This window comes from Phyllobates terribilis, unplaced genomic scaffold (genome assembly GCF_046119375.1).
Source record: "Phyllobates terribilis strain yellow unplaced genomic scaffold, ASM4611937v1 Scaffold_2__4_contigs__length_985480577, whole genome shotgun sequence".
Classification (NCBI taxonomy): domain Eukaryota; kingdom Metazoa; phylum Chordata; class Amphibia; order Anura; family Dendrobatidae; genus Phyllobates; species Phyllobates terribilis.
In genome coordinates, this window is record NW_027362762.1 from 948,996,059 (window position 1) to 949,020,468 (window position 24,410).

General features: G+C 46.0%; 1 protein-coding gene across 2 annotated transcripts in view; it reads right to left on the minus strand.

Annotated features, from left to right (window-relative positions):
* Positions 1 to 3,485: 3,485 nt before the first annotated feature.
* Positions 3,486 to 24,410, minus strand: part of LOC141239390 (B- and T-lymphocyte attenuator-like) — a 51,646-nt gene continuing 30,721 nt past the window's right edge. Inside the window, exons 3-5 of one of the 2 annotated variants that reach the window (XM_073668534.1) lie at positions 7,323 to 7,592; positions 4,560 to 4,591; positions 3,486 to 3,571 (exon numbers count right to left, since the gene is read on the minus strand). In XM_073668534.1, the coding sequence (XP_073524635.1) occupies positions 3,545 to 3,571; positions 4,560 to 4,591; positions 7,323 to 7,592 (329 nt within the window). In that variant the 3' untranslated portion in view covers positions 3,486 to 3,544. Of the gene's footprint in view, positions 3,572 to 4,559; positions 4,661 to 7,322; positions 7,593 to 24,410 lie in introns of both variants that reach the window. The other variant, XM_073668533.1, reaches the window with a different exon arrangement.

The window sequence follows — 24,410 nt, forward strand, 5'->3', positions numbered from 1 at the left end:
GCCCCATGCAGGATGTCACCCCCCCTCCCTTACAATGCCCCATGCAGGATGTCACACCCCCCCTTGCTTATAATGCCCCATGCAGGATGTCACACCCCCCTCCCTTGTAATACCCCATGCAGGATGTCACACACCCCCCTCCCTTATAATGCCCCATGAAGGATGTCACACACACCCCTCCTCCATTATAATCCCCCATGCAGGATGTCACACCCCCCTCGCTTATAATGCCCCATGCAGGATGTCACACCCCCCCTCGCTTATAATGCCCCATGCAGGATGTCACACACACCCCCCCTCCCTTATAATGCCCCATGCGGGATGTCACACCCCCCTTGCTTATAATGCCCCATGCAGGACGTCACACCCCCCTCTCTTATAATGCCCAATGCAGGATGTCACACCCCCCTCGCTTATAATGCCCCATGCAGGATGTCACACACACACCCTCCCTTAAAATGCCCCATGTAGAATGTAACACCCCCCCTCGCTTATAATGCTCCATGCAGGATGTCACACCCCCCCTCCCTTATAATGCCCCATGCGGGATGTCACACCCCCCCCTCGCTTATAATGCCCCATGCAGGATGTCACACACCCCCCTCCCTTATAATGCCCCATGCAGGATGTCACACACCCCCTTTGCTTATAATGCCCCATGCAGGATGTCACACACACCCCCCTCCCTTATAATGCCCCATGCAGAATGTCACACACACCCCCCCTCCCATATAATGCCCCTTGCAGGATGTCACACACCCCTCGCTAATAATGCCCCATGCAGGATGTCACTTTTTCCCCCCTACTTATAATGCCCCATGCAGGATGTCACACCCCCTTTGCTTATAATGCCCCATGCAGGATGTCACACACCCCCTCGCTTGTAATGCCCCATGCAGGATGTCACTTTTTCCCCCCTACTTATAATGCCCCATGCAGGATGTCACACACCCCCCTCCCTTATAATGCCCCATGCAGGATGTCACACACCCCCTCCCTTATAATGCCCCTTGCAGGATGTCACTTATTCCCCCCTCCTTATAATGCCCCATGCAGGATGTCACTTTTTCCCCCCTACTTATAATGCCCCATGCAGGATGTCACCCCTCCCTCCCTTATAATGCCCCATGCAGGATGTCACCCCTCCCTTATAATGCCCCAGGCCTCAAATGCAATTAAAAAAAAAATCAAATACTTACCTCGCTTCTCACCTGCTGCTCAGCTCCAGACTCCTCACGCGCCGGCCTCATCCCGCTCTGCGCTGTGACAGCTCAGGAGAGAGCGCGGTATAAAGACGTCACCGCACCCTCAGACCTGAGACGTCACAGTGCAGCAGCCGCGGAAGAGACCGGAGGTGCTGTGGAGGCACGGGGAGAGGTAAGTATTGTGCCGGGTGCCGGGGCCCTGAGCAAGCGGGGGGGAGTGGGCGCTGGCACCGCTCTCTCCGCTCACGGGTCCCATAGCGCAGCGAGGTGCCCGACGGCGAGTGGGCCCCCCCGCCTGCTCAGGGCCGGCACTTGCCAGGGTCCGCCGGGTGCTGACGCCGGCCCTGGTTCTGTTAACCCTTTGACAGCTGTAATACATGTGAGAAATGTGTAAGAAATAGACATTCCTCGCATGTATTAAAGCTGTCAAACAGTCGCAAATCATGCACACAGGAGTGATTCAAACATATCACCGAGCAGCTGTAACTACTCGGTGCTCGCCCGAACATACTCCTCGGCGAAAGGGTTAACAGTACATACTCGCTCATCACTAATTTCTAACCATCTGTTTACACTTAGGCCTGTAATAATGACAAGGGGGCATCTTCTATGTCCAAAGAAAAGAAGGGTTAACATCATCATAAGCAGGGATTCTCACTGTGAGAGCAGTAAGACTATCAATTCTTCACTTTGTGCTCAGTGAGACCATAAATTCTTTACTGCTCGAGCAGTGTGGATTTTTTATTGTATGAATAGTGACACTATGTGTTTATTACTGTACAAGCAGTGAGACAATGGATTCTTTACTGTATGAACAGTGATACTGTAGATTCTTTACTGTACAAGCAGTGAGACAATGGATTATTTACTGAATAAAGAGTGAAACTATAGATTCTTTACTGTCGCACTGTTTTATTGGATTCCTTACTGTATGAGCCTTGAGACCATGGATTCTTTACTGTATGAACAGTGATACTGTAGATTCTTTACTGTTCATGCAGTGAGACTGTGAATTCTTTATTGTGACACTATGGAGTCATTACTGTACAAGCATTAAGACAATCAGTTCTATACTTTACAAGGAGAGAGATTATGGATTATTTATTGTACAAGAAATAAAATAGTAGATTCTTTACTCTACATGCAGGTTGACTGGATACCTTACTGTATGCATCTTGAGATGATGGATTCCTTACTGTATGAGCAGTGAGACTGTGGATTCTTTACTGTACAAGAAGTGAGACTGTGGATTCTTTACTGTACAAGAAGTGAGACTGTGGATTCTTTATTGTACAAATATTGAACTATGGATTCATTACTGTACAAGCAGTGAGACAATGGCTTCTTTTCAAGCAGTGAGGCTCTGGATTATGTACTGTACAAGCAATGAAGCAATAGATTCTTTAGTGTACATGAAGGGTGACTGGATTCCTTACTGTACGAGCCTTGAGACTATAGATTCATTACTGTATAAGCAGTAAACTGTCAATTCTTTACTGTACAAAAAGTGACACTATGGATTCATTACTGTACAAGCAGTGAGACAATGGATTCTTTACTTTACGAGCATTGAAACTATGGAGCTCTCTGCCAGAACATATAATGTAATGATCGATTCACTAAAAGACGTTCAATGAGCGCCCGGATACCTTTGTTTAAAAACTATTATAGTGCAGGTTATGAGTACTAGATTGTATGATAGGGTGTCGATTCAGGGATTTATGCTGATTGTCATATCTGGAAATGGGAAAGAGTTTTCCCCTCAATTTGTGACAAGTAACCTCGGCTTCTTGCTATTTAGTTACACACGTGGAGTATACATGAATATACAAGGGTGATATGTTAATAAATGGAAAGAATAAATTGTATAAATGTAATTTTCATTCCATCTATTCTATCTTATGTGTATATATATTTGTGAATTATTCTACTAGAGCAACTGATGAGACGCAGTACATGTCTTCTTGCTTATTGAGGGTGTTGGAGTAATTGTCGTTCTATGTATGTGGTTGAACTCTAAGGTTTATCATCAGCCTGGAAATTTTGGGATTTCTCTGGACAATGAACATTCAGAACCATTCATAAATAGTTGTGTAAGAATTTAAAGCAGGACTGAAAGCTGAAAATCCGCTGCTGCCCGACTAGTAATCTGTAATAAAATGATCAAACACTCAAACAAGTATAAGAAAAACTTTGCTAAAGGAAAATACAAAAATGACAACAAAAGACAAAAAGAAATATCAGACAATAACAGCGAGGAATTTATTAAAAGCTAAAATACATTTCTGATCATCCAATCAATAGAAACATCATAATTTTGCGCTTCTTGTCGTTAGTCTTCATTCTTTTTGCTCTCCGGGAATATTCTGTAAGTTAAAAAACAAACATTAATCAATCAATGCAGTAATGATCGAGTTCCAATAAAATCAGGAGCACAATAAAGAAATGTCGATTTTTCCAGTGCAATAGATATTGATCTAACTTGCTATGTGCTGATGAACAGAACATAAAAGAAATAAAATAAACCTGTATGATATATACATACAACGTATCTGATCTGAGAGCACAAGATGAATACACTGACTGATCCGCCGGTCATTATATATGGAGGCAGGGACGTCACATTGGGGGATGCCGAGACTGCAGTTACATTCAGGACCTGGAGTCTGAAGTCTGAGCGGCCCGGCTGCCTTATCTAATGAAACCAATATTTTAGATGGTCAAAAATCTTATTATTACACTTGCAATATTTATAAAATTTAAACTTTGACCAAATTTGATCCATTGGAAATTGAAAGTACTTTGAAGCCTCTAATTATATGTACGACAGTCTGGCTCAACTATCTCTCTTCCCATCTAGAAAACTATTATTCTCTTTTCCTCATACACTAATTTTCTTTATTGCTGTACTGTCACACACTATCTGTACAGTTTTCAGTATTTTAGAACTTTCTATTCATTTTTCTAATCTGTGATCTGAGATGTCCTCTCACTGTCCAGATCCACCACAACATGAATGCTTCAGTCCCTGCCTCGGCTTTTATACAGGCTATAATATACCTTCTGGATTGTCTTTGCTATACCATCTGATGTGATAGCTGAAAAGCATTCTGGTGATTTAATCTTTTGCAATGTGTAAAACAGTGAATCGAGTGAATCACATATCGTTGTAATTCAGTGAATTGTTAAAAATTCAACTTAAATTTGATTCACATCGAATCGATTTTCTCATTCTGATGAATATCATTGACGTGTGATAGTATATACAGATTCATACATTCCTCCTATACTGTAATCCTCTGTAAACTGAGAGGTGCAGGATGTATCATCATTATATTAGTATCATATAAGTACCTGGCACTTGTTCTTCAGGTATAGAAGAAATCCTATGAAGAGGACAGTGAAGATTATGGTGACAATTAATCTCACAATGTTATCAAATCGAAGTTTATATCCTAGAAATCAAGAATAAAAAGTTATATAATCAGATATAAACAGTGAGGTACAGCTGGTGGTCGGTATGAGAAATGGGGTATGAGAAGCTATTGATTGGAAACTGGAAGATATTGTGCAGCAAGGAGAGTCCAGAGGCCCTCTACGGTGTGAGAAGAGTCGGAGGGAGTGGTGAGAAGTGTTAGTTGGCTAAAGAAGATTAGTGAAGTAATACTAAGGCTTGCCTGGTGGGGATACTAGGTTAAGCTGCTGGAACAATATTTGGTTTGTGTCCTACAGAAAGGAATAAATGTGCCAAGAAAACTTATTTTTGTAACTGGTGTGAATAAGTTTAGCCATGGACCGCAACCTAAAACAGCTTTTCTTGGCACCCAGTCATGAGCAGGATCACTGCTTCAGCATTGTCCCTTTCGGGACCCTGACACTGATCCAGGGCATAGCATTGTGGCACTGGACAATGTGCTGTGGCATGGCTATAGGAAAGGGAAGACAAACTATATAGACGTATAGTGGTGGAAGATAGCTGGTGGCTGATACAATGAGGTGCAGACGGATCCTGCTCATGACCAGAGTAAGAGGGTTAGCCTTGAGAATTTAAGCTTTTGAGTAGCTCTTATACCAAACAGATTTCAGGAAATATGAGGAAAAGATGGTTATGCAGCCAGGAGGACCACCTACAAGTCATTGGTGGTAGTGTGACACCCCAGGGGTCTGGTTGCCACAGTGATAGAGATATTACGTCTGAGAGCAGGTGGGAGGTCTCTTGGTCAGGGATCCTATGCATGCCACACCTCCTGCCCAGTCCTGGGAGGGGAAGAACTTCCCCTATATAAACCTAGGGCTGAGGCAGGGTTAGTGAGTAGAGAAGAGGTAGAGAAGAGAAGCAGCATAGGAAGAAACTACAGGAGCTCTGTAGGAGCAGTGCAACAAGGAGTCAGGGGCTGGCAGCTGCAGAGCTCGCCCTGACTGAGAAGATTTCTCACCGGACCCGGAGTCCGAGGCTGTGGGGACTAACTCCTATCCAGCAGCAGAAACCGACCGGCAGGGGATTGCAGGTCCTCTGGCCCAGAAACCCGAAGGCACGGTCACACGCGTGGGACCAGCACCGCCGTCGTGGAGCGGAAGCTACTAGAAGGCCCCGAGTCACCGGCCATACGGGTGAGCACCACACGGTACACTCAGGGACGTGGGCTACTTATACCCGCCTCTAGCAAGGTAGCCAGAAGAGTACAGTCAGTTTGGGAGGCCTACAACTCCGCCTGGCCAGGGGAGATCCCATCTGCTCAAGGACTGACCAGGCCCCAATCGCTAGCCAGTACTCCGGGAGGGTCTATCTTTGTCACCAGTAAAGACCCTAAACTACACCGTACCGTCTCCGAGTGGTTCCTGCTACCCCCATCGTCCACGTCGGCTGCCCTGAGGCCGTACCCCTCCCGTTGGGGGTTATGCTATCACGCTGCACAATCCTACCACCGGCCTCAGCGGTCTGCCCTGCAGCAGCAGCTCCTTAGCTGTACTCAACGGGTGGCGTAGTCGTCCAACATCTACCGCTGATACAGCGCCACTTAGTCTGACTCCCTGGGCACGGACCGGATCACCGCCACGAGACTACAACCCTCAAGAGATCCGGCTCCGGGTAAGCTCCCACGTGCGCAACGCAGCGCGACACAGGCCCAGGGGCGCGTCAGTAGCAGGACCAAATTCTGAGAGTGCTGAGAAGCCGCGTGTAGTGAGAGAGATCAGCTCAGGGTTTATTGAGCAGGCCGGAATACACCCACCTTTAGGTAGGCCAGTGGGCTGTAGTCAGAAGCAACATGTCAAAGTGTCCGAGAGCTATGGAGTCTGGTCCATATAGCTGCCAGTTTTCTAAGTGGTAAAGTATTGATGCAGAATTAGGCCTGAATGTTGAGAGACAATGGGATGAGCTGGTAGATAGCATCCATGAAAGAAACTGACATGGGAGCCATGATGACCCACGAGGTGCAAAATAACTCTGATACTGGGTTGTGGGTGCAATCCGTGAGTGTCGTGCTGGTGGGAAAAGCTGTGGCAGGCTGGTATGTCACTATACATGCATTAGAGACATGTCCTAGCCCAATACAGGCAATGTCTACCCTGAGACGATCCATTCAACATTACTCACAAAACTCTCAAGAGGAGCAACTTTTATGTTCCCGTTCTTTCCTGTTAATTTTTTTCACAGACGTAAATATATGAATGTACAGTATCAAGGCATTTTTCGAAATTTTAAATTTTTGTGTCATTAAAAAATGTAAAAAAAAAAAAAAGTAGCATTCTCTAAATGTGCAGGCATTTGTGATTTGTTGCTATTCTATGCTGCGCTCTCTATTTTTTAAAAGAAGGTGGTAAATTGGTGTGATTGGTGGTGCAAGTAGCGTTTAAGTCAGATTTCTGAGTTGCAAATTTTTAAATTAGTATAAGCGGTGGTGTAAAAAGTGTAAAAAAATAACTTCTGTGGGGACGGTGTAAAAAGTGGAAAACCGTGGAAGAGACGGAAGAGTTAAATTTATAGAGGCACCATATTTATTAATCGACACGAGACATTATTTGTCGCGAATAATGGAAAAGAAGCTACAAGTAAAAATGACTTAGGAAGTTTACTCCATGATGAATTTTTAAGTGGAGGTTCATTATTCCACGCACCCATATAATTACCACCACTCAGTGTAATGTTTCCTTTCCATGGATTTACAAACGTTGGATGAGACACAACACAAGTTACCGACATCCCATTAATTCCACTTCTTCTGATTGTGCTGATCACTGACCACGTCCCGTCCGGATCTTCCAGTTTTGTAGTTGTTAAATCATCAGAATGTGGGATCCAAGAGATTTCTGCAGGTGGATTCCCACCGATGGCGCCACACTCTGGAGATCCGTCACTGTTTAGTTTTAAGAATGTAGACGGCTCAGCTGAAAATTAATGAAAATATTTAGTATGAAATTATAACACACCATGACTATAGATTACTTGTAAGCAGTGAGTTATTGTGTATAAAATTATAAGAGCAGTCGCACAAGATCCGTCTCAATTTCATCCCTGTGAATAATTTTCCTTCTTGAGTTGCTCACACATAAGGGGGCAGTGAGGGGTGCGGACAGAGAATAGGAAATTCCTCCATCACTAGATGGAGATCCTAGATCCACCACCGAACAGAATCTTCTCCATGAAAAATTTCATAAACTTATAGTAACAGGAATATGATAAATGGGTATAGGAAGCCTAAAATAATGTTGTTGTTATTGTTTTTTTTTTTTTTTTAAGTCATTTAAATTTCATTAAAAAAAGTTTGGTACTTAGAAGTAAAATACATATTAAAAAAAACAGAAAGGAAATTGGAAAATAAAAATATTATTTACAAACAAGACAAATGAGAATTTTGATGGTATTGACTTATAATGAATATACAGCATATTTGATCAGTGGTGTATGTGTGGATGTCTGTCCTCGGAAGCACATTCAGCTGAAGTGTATTGCAGAGCAGGGACGTAGAGGGCGGCAGCTGACATCGGCATGCCAGGCATTGGCAACTGATGGCAGTGATGTCATGTGTCGCCATAGCAGGCATGCCAATGTCAGTTCCTGGTCTCTGATTGACCGGCGGCGTGCATTACAGCACGGTTGCCGGAGGGTACCTGTGCTGTCAATACATTTCAGCTGAATGTACATCCAAGGAAGCACATCCAGCTGAAGTAGGTGCTGGGGTCATACAAGCCCAGAAGAGGACAATGAAGAGGATGCCGTATGTCAAGAGAGCGAAAGAAGGTGGGAAGAATGGGCTTTTTTTTTGCAGAACGGGGAACATATATACCAGAAATGGGCCGAGGATGGGGGACATATATACCAGGATGGGGAGCATATTTATTTATTTATTTTACTCACTTATATAGCGCCATTAATTCCACAGCGCTTTACAGATATTATCATCACTCATCTCACAATCTAGATTCCCTATCAGTATGTCTTTGGAGTGTGGGAGGAAACCGGAGAATCCGGAGGAAATCTACGCAAACACGGGGAGAACATACAAACTCCTTGCAGATGTTGTCCTTGGTGGGATTTAAACCCAGGACTCCAGCGCTGCAAAGGAACAGTGCTAACCACTGAGCCACCCTGCTGCCCATATATACCAGGAAGGGAGACATACAGGTGCTTCTCACAAAATTAGAATATCATCAAAAAGTTAATTTATTTCAGTTCTTCAGTACAAAAAGTGAAACTCCTATATCATATAGAGTCATTACAAACAGAGTGATCTATTTCCAGTGTTTATTTCTGTTAATGTTGATGATTATGGCTTACAGCCAATGAAAACACAAAAGTCATTATCTCAGTAAATTAGAATAATTAACAAAAAACACCTACAAAGGCTTCTTATGCATTTAAAAAGGTCCCTTAGTCTGTTTCAGTAGGCTCCATAATCATGGGGAAGACTGCTGACTTGACAAATGTCCAGAAGGCATTCACTGACTCACTCCACAAGGAGGGTAAGCCACAAAAGGTCATTGCTAAAGAAGCTGGCTGTTTCCAGAGTGCTGCATCCAAGCATATTAATGGAAAGTTGAGTAGAAGGAAAAAGTGTGGTAGAAAAAGGTGCACAAGCAACCGGGATTACCGCAGCCTTGAAAAGATTGTTAAGAAAAGGCCATCCAAAAATTTTGGGGGCGATTCACAAGCAGTGGACTGCAGCGTAGGAAGACGCTACTCATACTATGCTTATCCCGCCTGCAGTGTGGACTATCAGCAAAACCTACAAAAGACAAAAAATATATCTCATACCCTACCATCATTATATATAAATGTAAAGCAAAGTTGCATATTAAATATAGGGTACTTAGTGAACTATTTTTGATCAAAAAAAGTATACAAGCCGTCCCACCAGCGACAAGGTGACCCTAAATTGGGACGGTACCTACACTGTCTATATTAAAAACTGTCTATATTAAAAAAGTTGGGACCCGGTCCTATTTGTCTACCCTTTTATATGCATTATTTCAACTTTGATATACAGTAAGGTTTTTAATATAGACAGTGTAGGTACCGTCCCAATTTAGGGTCACCTTGTCGCTGGTGGGACGGCTTGTATACTTTTTTTGATCAAAAATAGTTCACTAAGTACCCTATATTTAATATGCAACTTTGCTTTACATTTATATATAATGATGGTAGGGTATGAGATATATTTTTTGTCTTTTGTAGGTTTTGCTTCTTTTTGCTAGTGTGAACATGCTCCTATTTCTTGCATGTGTACCATCTTAGACCTCAGTTCACATTGCTTGGTTTAGTGTGGACTATCAGCCTGGTGAGGGGCCACAGTCATGTCCCGTGACTGTAAATGGGGTACTGATGTCGGGACTCTTGGACTCGGGGAGTTTGGTGACCGTGGTAAAAGCCACACTTCCCCACCAGTTGGTCCCAGGAAAGTATGTGGGCGTCCACTGTATCCACGGGCACGCCAAGGACTACCCCGTCGCCCGAGCAACAATAAAAACTAAGTGTAGGACTGAGACCCATGAGGTTGGGGTGGTGGAGGGCCTGCTGCACCTGGTAATAATAGGGCGGGACTTCAGACTGTTCTGGCATTTATGGGGAAAGGCAGGGGTACCCCCTAACTCAGGTAAGAGTCGGTTCGTCTGTGAAGAATCCTCTTTGCAGTCCGAGGCGGAAGAGTTTCCCTTGTGTGTCCTTGCTGGTGACGAGGACGGGACCGTGACTCATGAGGATGAGATTCCAAAATTGGGTATTTCTGGGGGAAATTTTGGGACTGCTCAAATTGAGGACGTTACATTAAAAGGTGCATGGGACAATGTGACTGTGATAAATGGGGTCGCCCAAGAGGCGGGGGCTGACACCAGGTTTCCTTATTTTGCAGTCAATGAGGATTTGCTATATCGGGTCACTAAACAGAGAGGGGAAGTGTTAGAGCAGCTGTTGGTACCAGGACCCTATAGGTGTAGGGTGCTAGACCTAGCCCATTCTCATGTCTTGGGGGGGCTTCTGGGCATAGACAAAACCCAAGAGCGGGTCCTTCAGAGGTTTTACTGGCCTGGGTGTCACCGGGAGGTTGTTAATTACTGTCGGTCCTGTCCTACGTGCCAGCTAACTGCTCCCGTGTCCCACTTCCCTAGTCCCCTGGTCCCATTACCCATTATGGAGGTTACATTTGACGGCATTGCCAAGGACCTGGTAGGGTCCTTAGTTAAGTCTGTCAGGGGTCACCAATAGTGTTGAGCCACCCCCGTAGTGTTCGAGTTCGGTTCGGTTCGTCGAACACCCGTGTGTTCGCCGAACTGTTCGTCGAACTGTTCGTCGAACACCTTCGAACACCGTTAAAACCAATGGCAGGCAAACAAAAACACATAGAAACACATAGAAAACACCTTCAAAGGTGTCCAAAAGCTGACAAACTGCTCAGAAGACACAACTAACACATGGAAAAGTGACAAGTACATATAGTCATGCGAAAAGAAAAGAGGTGGAGGAGTAAAAGGAGGGGGAGACACAGATATAGGCATGTCATGCCCTTCTAAAATCCAAAAAGTGAGAAGCCGAGACGGCCAGTCCGCTCCTGCCCGTGCCACCTCCGTGTCGCCGGGTTTGTGCCAGAGCCGCGGTGAACCCTGACGGCCAGCCCCCCTCTCCCAATACTGGTGCCTGTCCGCTGGTGGGTCGAGAGAGCCCCCCTGTGGTGGAGGCAGCTCTAAGCTTTTTAATTTAAATTGTCCCTCTAATTTGAATGAATACACTTTAAATCCATTTACAAGGATCTATTGGAGGGCAAGTCTCATGCCAGCAGCCGCGTAATTCCAGCTCCAGTAGCGTCCACTAAAGCTGCTGCAGTTAAAAAGCTTTTATAAGGATCGAGCTCGGCTGTCCACCGCAAGGCATCCTAGTGCCAGTCCCAGCCCCTATGCCTTGGGGTGCCTCCTGATGCTCTTCACTAAGTATCCCGTGGTCCCGAAGCATTTCCTTTGAAAAAATTAAGTGTCCAAACTACAGGTGGTGTAGCTTGCTTAACAGCCGGGATAATCCGCTGACTAGCAGACACTGCTACTAGGCACAAAGTATTTCCTGGGCTAGATGCAGTTAAAAATTTGTAAGTAGATACTCTCGTTGGATGCTGAGAAAGCATTCCATAGAGTCTCCTGGCACGCCATATATGATTCTCTTAAAAAGCTTGGGGTAGGGGTCTAGGGGACCCTTTTATAGCCAAAATCACGGCCCTGTATCACAATACGTCACCTAGGCTGAAGATAAATGGAACTGTAGCACCGAGGGCTCGGTTGCTACAGACGTATTGCACCTCACCCAGAGGTGTGATATCTCACTCTCAGATAAGGATGGAGTGTGGATCAGGACCCGACACCTGCATGCATTACACCACATTGCCGTGGGGCAGGGCGACCAATATGCCCCTGAGATGGGCACGACAGTCCCTGTCCCTGGCTGGAGTGGGGGGAGGGAACACTGAGGAAGGGGAACCCTGCAGTGCAGGAGCAGGGAGGAAGCAGTTCCTGGGTGCATTGAGAAGGGAGTATAAAAGGTGGGCACCATCTTAGTTCAGTGCAGAGAAGTCTGAGCAGAAGTGGCAGGGAGCAGGGGCTCTGCATGAGCTCTGCTCCGGAGGCGGGCCTAGTAACAGAGGCCCAGGCCTGCAAGAGGGAGAAGGAAGGAAGAGGAGCGGAGAAGGCTCCAGGAACGAGGAATGAAGGGATCCCAGGGGTGCGGACGGGCGAGTCGCCACCGCACGCCCGAATCCACCTGCGTGGAGGGGTCAGGCCAAAAGGGGAGACCGGTCCCCGAACTAGTGGAGGCAGGAAACGACCCTCAGCTAGAAACCGGAGGCTCTGACATTTTATGTGGCGCAGCCCCTTGCTCCACCCGCTAGGAAGGCACCACATAGGGTCAGGGAAACTGGCGCCAAGTTTACCAAGAGGAGGCCCGAGGCAGCCGGACAGAAGTGTTGGTAAGAAAGGCCAGACAAAGGACACACAAAGGGGGTCCTGTGAAGCGCTCCAAAGTTATCTGGGAGTTGTCTGAGCCCCTCACCTGGTGAGCACAGTACGACGTGGGCAGCCGTTACCTGCAGACGTGGTCTGGATAATAAGAACTGTGAGTAAAGGCCCTGAACTGCATCACTGACTCCGTGTCGTTACTGCTGCTGCCCTGCACCATCACCCCCATCCTCCGCATACACTGCCCTGAGGCTATACTCCTCCCGTGGGGAGTTATGCTACGCTCTGCTGCACCCACAACACCAGCCTTAGCGGTCTGCCCTGTAGCGGCGGTTCACTCTGACCGCAATCCACGGGTGGCGTAGTCGGACATTTAAACATCAAAACCACATAAATAGTTCCGCCACTGGTTTGACCGCCCTGAGCCACGGAACCGGATCGCCGCCACGAAGACTACAACCACCAGCATCCACCAAAAAGGGTCCGGCTCCGGGTGTCCCAAGGCCCAGGGGGTGCGTCAGAACATTTTCATCACCTTTCACAATCACCAATGGGACAAGGCAGGGATGTCCTCTGTCCCCTCTCTTATACATCCTAGTGACGGAGCACCTGCTCTCATCAATTCGCCATAACCCCAATATTAGGTGGATTGAGGTGGGAGGCACCGAGTACAAGTGCTCTCTATTTGCTGATGATGTCCTAGTATATATCACTCAATCACATATATCCATCCCTGCTGTTATGGCTGAAATAGATCACTTTGTTACATGGTAAAATTTTAAAATCAATGCAGCGAAGTCTGAGGCCCTCGATGTCTCCCTCCCTAAATCCATATAGGATTCCATCCAGTCCAACTTTCCCTTTGCCTGGCCCTCACAGGGTATCAAATACTTAGGAATTCCTATTCATAGAGACCTCTCCCATCTATGTTATCTTAATTTTGGGCCCTTTATTGAACAATTCCATACAGACCACAGTTGGCAAGTTAGAACTGTAAGATTCACTACGTGAACCACTGGTGTTTTGTGGAAAAGCACATGTACACTGCGTTCCAAATTATTATACAAAAAGTGTTTAGGAGTGATAAGGGAAGAATTTGTTTGTTTGTCAGTTAAACTCATTGATGGTGATGTGTGTCAGGGCTCTTTATATCACTGTAAGCAATTGCAGACACCTGTGCTAATTAGTTTGGCAGGTGTGTCAAATGAAAGGCAAGACTACTTAAGAAGGCTCTCTCACATTATTAAGCAGCCTACATTTTCTGCCAAAATGGGAAAGAAAAAGGATGTGTCGGCTGCTGAGAAGCAACAAATTGTGGAGTGTTTAGGTCAAGGCATGACTACAATCAACATTGTGCGATGATCAGGATGAAGTGTCTTGGCAATCAAGAAGTATGTAGCTGATTCACAGTACACACGTGTGCGTGCTGATAAGGGCAAATTGAGGACTCTTTCCTACAGGCAATTACGTCAGGTTGAAACAGCAGCGGCAAAAAAGCCTTGTCATAGCAGCAGACAAGTTTTTGAAGCTGCTTGTGCCTCCAACGTCCCCCGAACAACAAGATGCAGGGTCCTTCAGAGGTTTGCAGCTGTGCATACGCCATCCTGTCGACCTCCTCTATCCACTTCACACAAGCAGAAACGGCTCCAGTGGGCCAAACATTACATGAAGACTGATTTCAAAACTGTTTTGTTCACGGATGAGTGCCGTGCAGCGCTCGATGGTCCAGATGAATGGAGTGGAGGATGGCTGGTTGATGGACACCCCACGCAAACACGGCTACAGCGCCAACAAGGAGGAGGTGGAGTAATGTTTTGGGCTGGAATCATGGGGAGAGAGATTGTCGGCCCCTTTAGGATCCCTGAAGGCGCTAAAGATGAACTCCATAATGTATGTGGATTTTCTCAAACAGCACTTCCTGCCATGGTTCAAGAAGAAGAACCGTGTATTTCACAGCAAGATCATTTTTCTGCATGATAATGCACCATCTCATGCTGCACATAAAACATCTGCATCTCTGGCTGATATGGGCATAAAAGGGGACAAACTTATGGTGTGACCCCCATGCTCCCCTGACCTCTACCCCATTCAGAACCTTTGGAGCATCATTAAAAGGAGTGTCTATGATGGCGGGAGGCAGTTCACATCTAAGCAACAGCTCTGGGAGGGTATTCTGTCCTCATGCAAAACAATTGAAGCAGAAACCATCCAAAACCTGACAAATTCAATGGACGAGAGAGTTCAGAAGCTCCTTTCGAACAAGGGGTCCTATGTGAAAATGTAACATCACCTAGAATAAAGTTTTGAGTTGAAAACTGTTTGATTTCAGTTTCTAACAACCTGCTAATGCTTATAATTTCAAAAATGACCATTTTTTTGGTCTTTATTAAAATGAAAAGGTTGATCGAAAAGTTTGGGGGATCTAAGAGTGTGGCAACCCAGTAGTCATGATTACTTCGAATTCTGACAATATGAGGGTCATGCTGCAGGTAGTGCAGCAAGAAGGCACTTATGTGTCTTGCGCATCTCGGAGCCCCAAAATTATTTTCCGGGCTAGATGCAGCTAAAAATTATTTTTAATTTTAAATCTGGTGAAGCTTATTATAGATGGCCTAATAGGATCAGTGCTGCACACTGCTACAAAGCCCAAATTATTTTCCAGTCAAGATACAGATAAACATGATTAGTAATTTGAAAGCTTAAAACGGTTGGTAGGGTGATTTTAACCAATCATCAAGCTTTTACTCTCCCCAGGATGACACAGGGGTAGAAAAGTCGTTTCGGATCCATGATTTGTTCATCTTTATGAACGTGAGTCTGTCTACATTATCAGTGGAGAGCCGCGTGCGCTTATCTGTCAGCACACCACCAGCAGCGCTGAACACACGTTCAGACAGAACGCTGGCTGCGGGGCATGACAAGATCTCCAAGGCGTAAGTGGCTAGCTCCGGCCATTTATCCAGATTGGAAGCCCAAAAAGAGCAAGGGTCCAGTGACACAGTCGTGGCTTCAATGTTTACTTGGAGATACTCCTGTACCATCGTCTCTAGGCGTTGACTATGTGTCAGACTTCTTGTCTCCTGTGGCCTTGCAAAGGATGGGCTAAAAAAGTGGTGAAATGATTCCGCAAAATTAATGTTACCAGCAGATACTGTGGTTCTGTTACGGTTTGAGTGCTGAACACTTGACGGTCCCACGGTTGGCAAGTTGGAACTGTGAGATTCACTACGTGCACCACTGGTATTTTGTGGAAAAGCACATGTAAGATTCTGCAACAGTCTCTGCTGATACTCCTGCATGCGTGCATCCCTTTCTATGGCAGGAATAATTTCTGCAAATTTACTTTTGTACCGGGGATCTAACAGTGTGGCAACCCAGTAGTCAGGATTATTTCTAATTCTCACAATTCGAGGGTCATGTTGCAGGTAGTGCAGCAAGAAGGCACTCATGTGTGTTGCGCATCCAGGAGCACCAAGTCCCTGTTGTGTTGGTGGCGAGGTAGCAATCATGCTTCCTTCCTCTGTCCTCTCCCCCCAACCTCGCACAACAGAAATGTGATCAAGGTCTCCCTCATCTGATGAGTCTTCCATCAGTTCGTCCTCCACTTCTTCCTGGGCTCCTGCACCTTCCTCACTAGTTTGGCTGCTACCATGCGCCCTGGTAAAATCATCTCCCCCACCCTCACATGCCTGCCGCCTTGGTGCTGCCGACCGTCTGGACCTTGCAGATGTTAGCCCTTCCGCATACAACTCCTCCTCCTCTACTTCCTCCACCTCCTCTTGTGCCACCACCTGACTCCGAATTCTGTTTAACATGTGCTCCAGCATGTAAATCACCGGAATAGTCATGCTGATAATGGCATCGTCAGCACTAAACATCTTCGTCGCCATTTCAAAACTGTGCAGAAGGGTGCATAGGTCCCTGATCTGAGACCACTCCTCCAGCGTGATTTGCCCCACCTCTGAATCTCGTTGGCCCAGGCTATGCATCAGAACGTATTGCACCAGGGCTTGTCGGTGCTGCCACAGTCGCTGCAACATGTGCAGAGTTGAATTCCACCGGGTAGGCACATCGCATTTTAGCCGGTGAAGTGGCAGGCCCAACGACTTCTGTAGAGATGTAAGTCGCTGAGCTGCGGGATGCGAACGGCGGAAGTGAGCACACAGCGACCGTGCCCTCTGCAGAAGGCCATCTAGTCTGGGATAGTGGGCTAAAAATTGCTGGACAACCAGGTTCAACACGTGAGCCATACAAGGCACGTGTGTGACATTGCCCCGGCGAAGGGCCGCACCCAGGTTTGCAGCATTGTCGCACACGGCCTTCCCTGGTTTCAGGTCCAGTGGAGACAACCATTCATGAAATTGGTTCTCCAGAGCTGACCACAACTCCTCAGCTGTGTGACTCACATTTCCCAGACATTTCAATGTAAAAACCGCCTGATGACGTTGAGCCCTACTGCCAGCATAGTAAGGAGGTGTGCAGGATCCCTTCTGCGCAGTTAGAAAGCTTGTGGCATGACCAGACAGGCTTTGGGTGCAGGTGGAAGACCGAGAGGAGGTTGAGGAGGCAGAAGCAGTGGAGGAAAAATGACATAAAGAGGATTGACGCACAACTCGTGGGGACGGCAAGACTTGGACAGCAGCCCCTTGTCCTGCTGTCACCATAGTTACCCAGTGCCCAGTCAGCGACATGTAACGCCCCTGTCCATGCCTACTCGTCCAAGTGTCTGTGGTGAAATGCACCCTGTCACACACAGAGTTTCTCAAAGAAGCGGTGATGTTGTGTGCGACATGCTGGTGGAGCGCAGGCACACCTTTCTTTGAGAAGTAGTGCCGACTGGGCATCTGGTACTGGGGCACTGCGACGGACATAAGGTCTCGAAAATCCTCTGTGTCCACCAGGCGGAAAGGCAGCATTTCTGTAGCCAAGAGCTTGCAGATGGTGAAATTCAACCTCTTAGCTTTCTCATGGCTAGGAGGAAATGGTCTTTTACTTGTCCACATCTGAGGGACCGAGGGCTGGCTATTGTGCTTAGACGGGGTTGATAAGGGTGTCCCCGGCAAACTGCCGGTCTGTGAGGAAGATGCAGGCGGACATGTTAGGTTGCCTTGATCCAAAGGTGGTGCTATCGATGTCGGACAGCGCTCAAGACCAGCTGGTGTTACCACCTCCAAAGAAAATGATGACCTGCCAATCACGCTGGCTGTTGCGGGTAAAGAGGTGGCAGGTCTGCGCCCCAAAACAGGTGTGACTGCTGTCCCCCCAGTCACAGAGGATGAAGAGGCCGCGGATGCACAAGATATGGCAGACGGTGGTTGGCCCGGCCGGCTAGACCGCATTGTAGCACACTGAGCTTCCCACTGCAACTTATGCTTCATGTCCATGTGCCGGTTCATGCATGAAGTACTCAAACTATGTATTTTTTGGCCTCTACTTAGCTTTTGCTGACAAATGTTACAGATAACACGAGTTGGGTCATCTTTATCGATCTGAAAAAATGCCCAGGCTATGCAAGGCTTAGCACCCATGCGACCTGAAGAGCCACCACGACTTGTGGTGAGAGGCAGAGTTGTGTTTGAGGATGCAGTTGTTGACGTGCTTCCAGTACTACGTCTCTGTCCAGGAAGGCGCAACCTGACCTCGTCGTCACTAGCATCTTCCTCCACCTCCTCTGCTGACCTCATCTCTTGGCTGACTGTGGGTTGACAGTAAGTGGGATCTCCGACCTCATCATCATCACCCTGTGCGTTATCACACCCGTCGTCCTCAGAGCCAACCTGTTCCTGCCCTGACAAAAAACTAAAGTTGTCGCTCCAATCAGGTATTTGAGTCTTATCATCGTCTTCCTCATTGTCTCCACCAACAGGAGTTACAGTTTGGGAATGAGGGTCTACATTATGGTCAGAACCTTCTGCGTCTGGTCCTGGATCCGACTCATAAAGATTCTGGGCATCAGTGCAGATCATTTCCTCGTCTGGATTCACAGAAGCGCTGGAGTCGACCTCTGATTCCCAGGCTATAGTATGAGTAAACAGCTCTGCAGACTCAACCATCTGTTCTACCTCATACTCAGACGGGCAGCTGGAGATTTGGGAGCTGTGAGGAAGCAAGTGCGATTTGGGTGACACCTTTGAGGACTGGAGTATTTGTGATGTTGAAGTTGATGTGGAGGAGAGCCCACTTAAAGGAGCACTTGATATCCGTTGAAGCACCTGCTGTTTTTGTGCCTCATCTGGAATTTGTAGCGATTGGCGTGGCCGTAAGAAAGGGATCTTATCACATTGTCCGCTAAAAGAAGTAGACATTTTAGTTTGGCTGGAAGATGGTCTTTCTTCTGCACCTACCCCACGGACACAACCTTTTTTCCCCTTCCCAACACGCCTATTCCCCTTTCCACCAGCAGCAGGCCTTTTTCCACTCATTTTGGTGGTTAACTAATTCACAACTCTGGAGTTGTTTGCACAAAAAAACAATGGATGGTAACCGAGCAGAGCTGAGTGGCCAAACTGTGGTATTAGGCCAAAACTATTGGCTGGGTTAGATGCAGAAAAAAATTATTTTTAATTTGCAACCTGATGGAGGTCAGTATAGATGGACTAATAGACCAAGTCCCACACACCGCTAGAAGCCCAAATATTTTTTCAGAGCTAGATGCAGAAATTTTTTTTATTCAATTTGCAACCTGATGGAGGTCAGTATAGATGGACTAATAGACCAAGTCCCACACACTGCTAGAAGCCCAAATATTTTTTCAGAGCTAGATGCAGAAAAAAATTATATTCAATTTGCAACCTGCTGGACGTCAGTATAGAAGGACTAATAGAACAAGTCCCACACACTGCTAGAAGCCCAAATATTTTTTCAGAGCTAAATGAAGAAAAAAATTATTTTTAATTTGCAACCTGATGGAGGTCAGTATAGATGGACTAATAGACCAAGTCCCACACACCGCTAGAAGCCCAAATATTTTTTCAGAGCTAGATGCAGAAAAAAATTATATTCAATTTGCAACCTGCTGGAGGTCAGTATAGAAGGACTAATAGAACAAGTCCCACACACTGCTAGAAGCCCAAATATTTTTTCAGAGCTAAATGAAGAAAAAAATTATTTTTAATTTGCAACCTGATGGAGGTCAGTATAGATGGACTAATAGACCAAGTCCCACACACTGCTAGAAGCCCAAATATTTTTTCAGAGCTAGATGCAGAAAAAAATTATTTTTAATTTGCAACCTGATGGAGGTCAGTATAGATGGACTAATAGACCAAGTCCCACACACTGCTAGAAGCCCAAATATTTTTTCAGAGCTAGATGCAGAAAAAAATTATTTTTAATTTGCAACCTGATGGAGGTCAGTATAGATGGACTAATAGACCAAGTCCCACACACCGCTAGAAGCCCAAATATTTTTTCAGAGCTAGATGCAGAAAAAAATTATATTCAATTTGCAACCTGCTGGACGTCAGTATAGAAGGACTAATAGAACAAGTCCCACACACTGCTAGAAGCCCAAATATTTTTTCAGAGCTAAATGAAGAAAAAAATTATTTTTAATTTGCAACCTGATGGAGGTCAGTATAGATGGACTAATAGACCAAGTCCCACACACTGCTAGAAGCCCAAATATTTTTTCAGAGCTAGATGCAGAAAAAAATTATTTTTAATTTGCAACCTGATGGAGGTCAGTATAGATGGACTAATAGACCAAGTCCCACACACTGCTAGAAGCCCAAATATTTTTTCAGAGCTAGATGCAGAAAATTTTTTTATTCAATTTGCAACCTGATGGAGGTCAGTATAGATGGACTAATAGACCAAGTCCCACACACTGCTAGAAGCCCAAATATTTTTTCAGAGCTAGATGCAGAAAAAAAATATTTTTAATTTGCAACCTGATGGAGGTCAGTATAGATGGACTAATAGACCAAGTCCCACACACTGCTAGAAGCCCAAATATTTTTTCAGAGCTAGATGCAGAAAAAAAATATTTTTAATTTGCAACCTGATGGAGGTCAGTATAGATGGACTAATAGAACAAGTCCCACACGCTGCTAGAAGCCCAAATATTTTTTCAGAGATAAATGAAGAAAAAAATTATTTTTAATTTGCAACCTGATGGAGGTCAGTATAGATGGACTAATAGACCAAGTCCCACACACTGCTAGAAGCCCAAATATTTTTTCAGAGCTAGATGCAGAAAAAAATTATTTTTAATTTGCAACCTGATGGAGGTCAGTATAGATGGACTAATAGACCAAGTCCCACACACCGCTAGAAGCCCAAATATTTTTTCAGAGCTAGATGCAGAAAAAAATTATATTCAATTTGCAACCTGCTGGAGGTCAGTATAGAAGGACTAATAGAACAAGTCCCACACACTGCTAGAAGCCCAAATATTTTTTCAGAGCTAAATGAAGAAAAATATTATTTTTAATTTGCAACCTGATGGAGGTCAGTATAGATGGACTAATAGACCAAGTCCCACACACTGCTAGAAGCCCAAATATTTTTTCAGAGCTAGATGCAGAAAAAAATTATATTCAGTTTGCAACCTGATGGAGGTCAGTATAGATGGACTAATAGAATGATGCTATGCCCAAAAGATTTTACTTCACTAGGTGCAGTAAAAAAATTGGTATTCTATACACAGGTGGTATATCTTGCAACACAGATAGGCTACTCCACTGACTAACACACTCTGCAATAGGCCAAAAAGGATTAGCTTTGCTAGATTCAGCCAAATGCTGTGAAAAAAACTTGCACAGCACTGGCACAGACCTGCCTGGCAAAAACTGATAGGAACTGATGTAACCTAGTCCTGAAAAGGACTCCAATTACAATTAGTCTTTACTCCCACAATCTATGTATTTAAGAGCACAGACCTGCCTGATAAAAGTCGTAGGAAATGCTGTAACCTAGTCCTTAAAAGGACTGCAATCACAACTATTCCCTACTCCCAAGCTATCTGTATATTTGTGCGAAAATTGGCTTAAAATTAACAAGGTATAGAGCACACAGCAACAGCGGTGCCGTCTAACACGCAGCTGCAGCAGTGAGAAAATGGTGGCAACGGGGAAAATGGCTTGGTCTTATAGGGCAAGGACATGTGACATACACTGCCAATCACACATGCCCTTGCTTGTGTGAAAAAAAGCACTTCGCTCCGTGTGTGCGCTGCTGATAGGCTGACAGATTGCACCTCCCCACTGCAAATGCGGGAAAGAGAAAAAAAAATGGAGATCTTCATTGTTCCTGCAGAGATCCATCCCCTGCCCCTCCCCCCGCCCCGCTGTACACTCAAACTGCGTATTAACAATAATTTTCATCATTACTGAGAAAAAATCCAGTTATGATTTTGGTGCACGAACAGTTATCGAACATAACCTCGAACAGCCGAATTTTTCTCAAATTATTCGTGTTCGCCGACCGGCTCGAACACCGCCCAAAACAGCTCGAATTTGAGATTGGCGAACAGTTCGAGTAGAACAATGCTCATCTCTAGTCACCAATACATCCTGGTGGTGCTGGACTATACAACACGATACCCAGAGGCGGTACCATTGAGAAACTCCTCTGTCCAGAGTATAGCGTGTGAACTAGTCCATATTTTCTCCCGAACTTGCCTGCCAAAGGAGATCCAGACAGACCAAGGGACTCTGGACGTCTGTGTACCATTTGCATGGACAGTACACAGTACGGTACATGGACGGCCTGGTTGAGAGATTCAACAAGACCCTAAAGTCTATGCTAAAAAGCGTTGTGGAGAAGGATGGCTGAGACTGGGATTGCCTACTTCCCTACCTGCTATTATTCTCCATTAGGGAAGTTCCCCAGGCCTTTACGGGGTTCTCACCCTTTGAGCTGCTTTACGGGCGGCATCCTCGGGGACCGCTGGACATCATGAAGGAGACCTGGGAAGCCGAGGTGACACCCCACCGGAGCGTCATCGAGCATGTAGCCCAGATGCAAGACCAGATCGTGAGGGTGATGCCGATTGTAAGAGAGAACCTCCTTCAAGCCCAAGAGGCCCAGGCAAGAGTCTACAATTGATCGGCGAGACTGAGACAGTTCAGCCCTGGAGACCGGGTGTTGGTGTTGATCCCAACAGTGGAGAGTAAATTCCTGGCTAAGTGGCAAGGGCCATATGAGGTGGTCGAAAAGTTGAGTGACGTCAACTACAAGGTTCACCAACCAGGAAGAAGTAAGCCATATCAGGTATATCACGATAACCTGCTCAAACTGCGAGACAGTGATAGCTACGTGCCTGGAGACCCAGCCTGAAGCCTGTATCGAGGATGTCACAGTGGCAGAGAAACAGTCACCGGCTCAAAAGCAACAGTGCCTAGAGCTGCTTCAGTGGAACCGTGACCTGTCAGAGCTGCCAGGTTGTGCGCAGGTGGTTGAACACGAAATCTTGACAGAGCCACATGTGAGGGTGAATCAGAGGCCATATCGGATTCCGGAAGCCCGCCGCGAGGTGATCTCCAAAGAAGTGAGGAGAATGTTGAGCCTCGGCGTCATCGAGGAGTCAAAAAGCAGCTGGTCCAGCCCCATTGTCCTGGTGCTGAAGCCGGATGGAGAATGGTGGTTCTGTAATGACTACCAGAAGCTGAATGAGGTATCAAAATTTGACACATATCTGATGCCCCGTGTCAATGAACTTATTGAGAGGCTAGGGTCAGCCAGATATATCATCACCCTGGACCTAACGAAAGGGTGCTGGCAGATTCTCTTGTCCCCAAGTGCCAAGGAAAAGACAGCCTTCTCTCCTTCTGACAGGTGCTTCCAGTACACCAGGATGCCATTCAGTCTGCAGGGAGCCCCAGCTAACTTCCAGAGGGCCATGGTTCAGATACTAGCCTCTCACAAGAAGTACGTGGCTTACCTGGAAGACATTGTAATATTCAGCCTGGATTGGGAAGGTCATTTAAAGAAGGTCAAGGCGGTACTGGATGCACTAAGGAAGGCAGGGTTTACAATAAACCCAAAGAAGTGCGCCATCGGGAAGGAAGAGGCAAAGTACTTGGGCTACGTTGTCGGAAGGGACGAAATAAAGCTGCAAGTAAAGAAGGTGGAGGCTATCCGAAACTGGCCACAACCGAACTCCAAGAAGCAAGTTTGTGCGTTTCTGGGAATTGTGGGCTATTATCGGCGAGTTGAAGCTCGCTCTATGTGGACAGCCGGTCTTAGTCGTGCCTGAGTTCACTAAGAAATTTGTGGTGTAGACTGACGCTTCTAAGATCGGTTTGGGAGCTGTGTTGTCCCAGGAAATAGATGGGGATGAACATCCAGTCCTTTTCCTGAGTAGGAAACTCACCTCCTGTGAAAAAAACTATGCCATCGTACAGAAGGAGTGCTTGGCCATCAAATGGGCAGTTGAGACACTAAGATACTACCTGTTAGGCCGAAAGTTCAGGCTAGTGTCAGACCATGCACCCCTGAGATGAATGAGGGAAAGGAAGGGGAACAATGCCCGGGGAACAAGGTGGTTCCTAGCACTCCAAGATTTTAATTTTCATGTAGAGCACAGGCATGGGAAACTACATGGAAACGCAGACGCCCTGTCCAGACTTCCCTGTTTAGCGAGTGAAGGTGCCAAAACCTCCGGATTTGGGCAGGGGAGGGGGATATGTGACAAAGTCAGTGGTAAAGTGGTGGAGGGGAGATATGTTTCCCTGAGGCTATGGGCGTCAGTGAATTGAAACCGTTAAGTTTCCTCCAGCATGTTATGTGCTAGGAGGGGTTAAGTCTCCATTTCCAAAGGGCGTGTTTTTA